The sequence below is a fragment of the Wolffia australiana genome, chromosome 12, assembly GCF_029677425.1.
Source record: "Wolffia australiana isolate 7733 chromosome 12, ASM2967742v1".
Taxonomy (NCBI): Eukaryota; Viridiplantae; Streptophyta; class Magnoliopsida; order Alismatales; family Araceae; genus Wolffia; species Wolffia australiana.
The window spans coordinates 901,502-908,743 of NC_135846.1; the positions used below are offsets into that span (position 1 = coordinate 901,502).

The 7,242-nt window shown below is 38.3% G+C and overlaps 1 protein-coding gene across 2 annotated transcripts; it reads right to left on the reverse strand.

Moving 5' to 3' along the window:
• Nucleotides 1-1,923: 1,923 nt before the first annotated feature.
• On the reverse strand, nt 1,924-4,966 carry LOC144710667 (uncharacterized). 2 transcript variants are annotated; one of them, XR_013583366.1, is made up of 5 exons: nt 4,782-4,966; nt 4,185-4,612; nt 3,993-4,086; nt 2,324-2,496; nt 1,924-2,223 (listed from the first exon to the last, which is right to left on the reverse strand). XR_013583366.1 is itself a non-coding variant. In XM_078584496.1 (4 exons), the coding sequence occupies exons 2-4, from the start codon at nt 4,545-4,547 to the stop codon at nt 2,414-2,416; spliced, it is 540 nt and encodes a 179-aa protein (XP_078440622.1). In that variant the 5' UTR covers nt 4,548-4,612; nt 4,782-4,966; the 3' UTR covers nt 2,263-2,413. The 2 variants fall into 2 exon arrangements, 1 of the variants encoding a protein (XP_078440622.1); XM_078584496.1 differs by lacking the exon at nt 1,924-2,223 and having other exon boundaries at nt 2,263-2,496.
• Nucleotides 4,967-7,242: the final 2,276 nt, after the last annotated feature.

Sequence of the window (7,242 nt, forward strand, 5' to 3'; positions counted from 1 at the left end):
AGGGTATGCCATCCAATGAGGAGACAATTCATATGCACTTGACATCTGCAGCAGACGACTCAAAATATTCCTCTAGGCAACACAACCATCGGTTCCTATCCACGTTGGAGAGGGTAGGAGGTTCAGCAATCTGGTGACAAATGTGGGCCCCGCTATTGTTGGGAAAAGCAGGGCAGCTGCTATGTCCTAAAGGCGGTCCTCTAGGCAAAATGACCACTAAGAGCCATCAGAGAAGTCACTGTTGTTGTTTGCATCACGAACCCATCCAAAGTCTGCTATGCAATCTTGTCGCGGGAGCACTGGAGGAAACCGCAACGGCTGAGCGAGTCAAGGCCGCCTGGTGTCCATCCTGCTCTTATCCCCTTCCAAGTACATCTCCGGATGAGATGGTATCGATTGTACAGAAGGAGATGTTAAGTTGCCTGATACATTATTCCATAGAAAGCAACAATCATTAGCACAAACAAACCTCCACTTAATATCACTGACAAGTATCTAAAGATATGATACAAACACAAATATCCAAGTGCCTAAACACGAATATCCACCTAGTATCACTGACAAGTATCTAAACAAGATAAGTCTAGGCATATATAGTACCAACACAAATATCCCCAATTTCTTGATTCTCATATAACCAAAACCTGCCACAAATAAACACTATCCATTAGCTGTCAGCACTGCGTGGTTCATTAACCGTGGTAAAATTGGAGTATGGAGATGCATGACTGCATCTCCATACTCCAATATCAAGGAATTTCTAACTGAAAAAACTAAATCCAAAGTATTGCCCAAGTGGAGAATTCCCCAAGTGGTTTCCGGGAAGTTTCTCTCTCTTCCAGTGAAGTCCACCCTTCTGACATTCCCTTTCATCTTCCACCGATATCCACCCCACCATTAACTTTCAGCCGAGGGAGTTATTCTCCTTGCTTAGTTGTTCCCATTTATCTTGTTTCCCTCTTGTTCCGCAATACGGTAAAATTTCTGTTCATTTTGGGTTACACCTGGCAGCACTGTGCATGAAGACAGCAACTGCAGCAGTCGACCCCAGGTGTTGGAGCAGACATTACCCTTCCATGGCGACATCCACTCCGCCGTTCTTCTCTCGTCTCTCTCTCATTCCCATCTCCTTCCCCCAATAATCACAGGTTCTTATCAGATTCAGCCAATTTCCTCCAAGGCAGAGGAAGTTCACAGTCATCACCCTGCCACTCCCCCATTGGGATTACACTGAATTGACATCATTACACACTGGCCTTGAAAGAGAGATTTTAAATAAAATTGGAAGCATATTTCACCCTTGAATTGGACGCATAAATAACTGGATTCTCAATTCAAAAAAACAGGGAACCTCTGAAGGTCCTTCTCAAGAATTGATTTTATTAGTCAGCTTTCTTCTTTCCCTGTTTGCCAGTTTGTGTTATGTTTTATTTGTAATATGTCCCACGTGTTTTAAGTGACCCATTTGAAAGGTCACTACATAGATCTTTTCGCCCATGTGGGCTATAAGATTCACTCACAACTACTGGACCTAGGCCCAACAGTCTTTAACTGGTATTTAAACAAGTAACCTTGACAGTGAATCATTTTTTGACCATAACCCTTGCGATAAACAAACTGGGTGGCTCCTGAACTGGAGGACTTGGGATCGCTTTCTTCAACCTCAAATCTCAGATTTGAGAGGTTTCTTTATCCATGTACTCTTAAAACACATCTCTCTCATGATTAAATATGAAATATCTCAATTTGAAAATTCTCATCCTAAAGCAACCAACATCAGGCAAATCTTTAGTACTTTTTTTCAGGTACTATGGAGATGGAGTCCAAGACTTTTCTCTATATGATGGACCAAAGAATAGAGACGTCCACAAACAATTACTGATACAGCTCAGGAATTATCACATGTGGATGATAGGATCAAGAAGAGAAAAAAATAGCAACTGCATAAAGGATTTGAAAGAGAGCAGTGGCACCTGACAGAAGCCTCCCAGGCAATGACCATGTCCTGAGCACTGGTTTATACAAATGCACATGGTTGGGATTTCACAGTACTCACCCGAATTGCAGTCATATTTACAATCACATGACATCTTACGTTTAGCCAGAGATGAGTAACCTTGCTCCGGGATAATGTTACACCATCCAGGTTCACTGGTATTCACGCCAAAGACATTTGGATCCCTTCTCTTCAAATTTGTTATCTTTTCTCCTCCAGGCCCAAACCTAAAACAGTTCTATTTATTACAAATTTGAAAAAAGGGAGACAAAGAATAAACCTTGATTATGGTTACACTGTATTTTTGGAGGATGCTTCACAACTTACTCAATCGCAAATCCACATCCCTCAGGCAACGGACGATTAGGATACACGGTTCCTTCTCCACAGAAGCACATGGCTCGAGTTTTGTCACAATTAAACGATCCATACGCCGAATGGCCATTCTTTTGACGTCCGGAAATTACATTCCAACTGCAACTTTTTTGAGCATCCATCCCCTGTTTGCAAGATGTAATGCAATAAAGTTTGTCATTCCAAAATTCCTTGAGATGAGATGCATTAGCAATATTGAAAGAGGATAAAACGCACCCATCAAACACAACAAATGTGCTCTCCAGAAACTATGGAAAGTCATCTTTGACCCTCAAATTGATTTATCAAATAATTAAAATTGACAAGGGTGCTGGGTAGGTAAAAAAGACGCCGGTGCATCGATACTGGAAACCTTTTATAGATGCATAATTATTAATGTTTTCACAACACCTCTGCACTAGGGATTGCCCAACCGATATCCGCCTGATATCCGATATCGGACAACCGATATCCGATATCCGGGAAAAAATGGGACGGTGCAGGATATCGGATATCAGATATCGGTTTCGATATCCGGATATCGGTATCCAGTACTGACCGATAAAAATAATCTACACTTGGTATTCTACCTGTTAGTATTAAACGCATTGTATCATTTTGATTTATATTCAATGTCCATTAATATATAGAGTGCAAACTTTTTTTTTTCTTCCATATGGGATAACAGGGTTCCAAGTTAATGTAAACTCTGAATCCCGTTATCCCATATGGGAGATATTAGAAAATTTTCTTTGTATATATTAAATGAGTCGGATTAATTATTAATGTTAAAATAATATATTTATCAATTATCGCCATATTTTAAGGGTGTTATATATATAAATTAATTTATTAATGAATGAGTACTCCGTCCAATAAATAGAGAGAAAGATTTCTATTTCCTTCCATATGGGATAAAGGGATTCCGAGTTTTGGAGTTAAACACAAAACCCGAACCCTATATCCCATATGGAAGAAATTAAAAACCCGCGACTGTATTTATGAAATGAGATGTATGACAAAATAGAAAGCTCTCTTGGTACAACCGTGTCCACGTTATCTGTGCGAAGTGTAAGATAACTATTTAATAAAATTATTTTTTATTATAATTTGATGCGGATATCGGTTTTTGATATCTGCATCTGATATCCGATATCATCATCTGCCCCGTTGAGACGGAGACAGATGCCGACATCGAGACGATATCGGTATCGGATATCGGCACTGTAGCAACCGATATCCCATACCGATGTCCGGTATCCGGATATCAAAAAAAATGGATACCGGAAAATGCCTTTCCGGTATCCGATACAGCATCCGTCCCAATACCGGCATCCGATACCGGCATCGGGACTGGCAAAGCCTACTCTGTACCCCTCACAAGGCAGGATCTGCCGCTGATTTTATCATCATTTCATGGTTTCACTTAAAACATGTTATTTTTAAATCATTCCCTCTTCTCAAAAGGTTCAGAACTTCACCAGTATTTGACAGCATGGAATCAAAGTACCACAGTTACGGACATCAAAGTAGAGTGATCTAATCGGAGCCCTGTATCTATCTAATGATATGATTTCCATAAAACTCATTGGTACTCGGCGAATAAACGGTTTCCAAGACGTGGCAAACAGAAATATGTCACCTGCAAACCCATGAAAGCAACGGCATAGTCCCAGCTCCTGATTACAAATGCCCTGTCCGCTGCAATCATCCTTGCATGCGTTGGAACTTAAAACCTAAAATAAAGAGGGGGAAAAGAAGCAGTAGCTTACTTAATCTGTTTAGCGTTGGAGATTAGGAGGCATTTCTTGTGAGAATAAAAGGGAAATTAAACCTCGCGAATGTCAACAGACTGGTTTACTGAATCGCAGCCCGAAAGCCATTGCCCAATCTCAGCCTTCCAGGGAGCATTTCGATAGAACACAGATTTGAGACTGTCAGCAAGGAATTGCGCATCAAGGCCAATCTCCCACTGAGAACCGCTGACAGAATGCTGCGTTGAATTCTCTCCAGAAGAACGAGTTAAGGGTGAAATTTCAAGCCCATGACTCGAATTTCGCGCATTGGAAGCGTTGAAGAAGAGAAATGAAGTGGGATAATTCGGAGAGAAGTACAGATGGGCCGCAACAATAAGAACAGCAAACGAGACGAGAGCGGCAATTCGGGAGCAGAGCCGTTTCCCCATAAACAAATTCATTGCATAAACGCAGAAGAAATTCTAAATCGCAGTGAAGATTCAGCCTTCCCAGTACCCGGCAACCCCTGTAATTCCATAAACAAGTTAAGACTTCGTCACGATGGCCCTTTACGCTAAACAGTTCAAAATTCAAACCCACAATCTCCCGACATCGACAAACTCCTCATTTCTCCAAAAAAACCATCTTTTCAACTCAAGAAATGAGCAATGAAAGAAAAAAAATTGCAAAATCACCGGATAAAGGAGACCGAAATGAGCGTTCGTCCGCCAGTCCGGAATTCAGATAGTTGATGAATTCGCCATGGAAATGGCACTGAAAAGGGTCAACCGGGAACCATAAGAGATCGATCAATGCGATGGAAATGGCCAGTTCTTGTAGGCCCCTACGATCTGCTTCTGACATTGACCTCTCTCGTGCCATCGGCACCAACCCAGTTTGAAGTTCGTATTTCATAAACAAGACCGTCTTATTCGGACCCCCCCAAATGTTATTTTACTTGTTTCCATGGCCACATCTAATCAAAATTACACTTGAGGCTGACAGTTGACAAACGGAACGGCACGGAACGGGACGGGATTCGACCCTCAAACGCCGGTCTGTTAAAAAGGGTAAAAGGGAACGGATGGCCATCTTTCCGTCCATAAATCTCTCTGGTTAGGGCTTTTATGTAATATATTGAAAATCTTTGTAGGAATTGAGCTTCCTTCTTTTAGTAGTGTTTTTTTCCGAAGTTATGATGCAAGTTTTAAATGAAGTGGCGGGTTGGAAATTGATTTATGTATAATGAAAGCTAAAAGCGGGTCCCATTTGGGCATTGAAAACGTACTATTTGTTTCGTAATTGTGGAAAAGTCTATTGTATTTAATTATCAAAGAAAAGATTCTTAATTGTTTTATAATGTGTCTATCCTTTTCAATGATCTCATCGTCATCTGACGTGAAGTTAAGTCTCATCTAACATGCACGTTTCGGTTGAATTACCTATGTACATGGTTAAGGCATTTAGTTGATGGAAGTTTATCATCATATGCTTTGCTGCAGGTTTATTTCTCTAGTTTTGAACATTTTGAAGAGAAGAGTTCATTTTCATTTTCATAAAATATCTTAAGGTGCTTTTAAAAAATAACAGTGCTTGTTGTTTTTCTTTAACAACTCAACGAAAATCACTTGAAGTGCCATAACTCCAAGCTATATTCACCTTACTTAGGTGAGGTATATTATAATATGTGAAAAAAGTGTCTGATTACATCCTAGCTTTTAATGGGATCCAAGCTTTCAACATAAATATGAGAACACACTAATTATCTGTTCTCATAAATTCTAGTAAGGAGAAAAAAGGCATTAAATGCTAACATTAGTCTGCTTGTTAGGTAGAAAATGTGATTTTTACTTTCGTCTTGTTAGTTGTGTCTGTCCATCACTGCAGGTTTTGTATGTGGAGTGTATGTTAGATGATATACAGTTTCCACAATGAAGTGTGCATAATAAGGTCGATTATAAATAGTATGCATGAACAAGATAGGTCTCTGTTGATTTAAGTTTGAAAACAGACGAAAACCTGAAATGAGGAGTTAGGTTGAAAACAGATTAAAAAAATGGAGCAGAAGAGGGCAAAAGTAATTAAAATTTAAGTTTAACAGCGTACACTGAGACATGTTTATAATGAATATCATAAGCTATACCCATTCGGATAAAAATAAAAAATAAAAATTTCTATTTTGGAAAACACTCTACGTCAAAATAATGGGATTTGTCTAGATTTTTGCTGGAACTCCTCAGATAAATTCAATTCTCCATCCTCACCTTAGCGCCAGGCAGCAAGATAAGTTGTGCTCGACCACAATGCATTATTCTACATTTTTAGTTACTTTTGTTTCTTCTCCAATTCTTGCATAATAAAGTGTATAAAACATGATATGATATAGAAATATAAATAAGATCATGGGTTTTTCCAAAAAATATTTTCCATTGTATACATGCATACATTGTGTAGCTAGTCATCTCAATTGGTATGGAAGAAACAAATACATATATTTATTTCAGAATCATGTAAGTATATTTATCTCAGAAACATATGAATATATTTATTCAATAAACATATAAATATATTTATTCAACAATCATGTCAATATATTTAGATTATAACATGTATTTATAATTAATTTTATGCTCAAACATACAAAATTATGATGCAAATGCATGTTGATAGACATGTCATAGTTCTCTAATGATGTAAACTTAAAGGCAAACACCTTAAATTAAAAAGCATACCTGGTATGTGGCACTCGAGTTAACAAAAAAAAATTAATATTGTGGACTAAATGTTTGAGTAATTATTAACTTAAGTCCACTAAGTATCTTTACTTTTTCAACAACTTGTATGAATTAAATACTAACTACAAACACTAATCAGACACTTCCTAGGTGTACTCAGTTGGTTAAGTTTGATGCTCAATAGCTATTCCAAGATACAAAGAAGTTAAGACTTCTACTTTATGATCTTCCTCTTAATTTAGTATAAAAGTAATTAGCGAGATTATCCAATAGAAATTTTCATAATTTAAAATTCACCCATTTCAAAAGAAACAGGTACCTATTGGCGTCTTATCAAGTCATTGAGTTAAGTAGGAAAATTTGAGCATCAGGCTGACTTTTTTTCAAAAAAATTACAACTTAACTAGTTGTTTTCTGAGGG

Coding starts and splice junctions, on each gene's coding strand:
- LOC144710667 (XM_078584496.1), bottom strand. CDS start 4,547: ATGAATTTGTTTATGGGGAAACGGCTCTGCTCCCGAATTGCCGCTCTC. Junction 4,087..4,184: donor AGTCTGTTGACATTCGCGAG/GTTTAATTTCCC, acceptor TCTTTATTTTAG/GTTTTAAGTTCCAACGCATG. Junction 2,497..3,992: donor TTGCTTTCATGGGTTTGCAG/GTGACATATTTC, acceptor TCTTGCAAACAG/GGGATGGATGCTCAAAAAAG.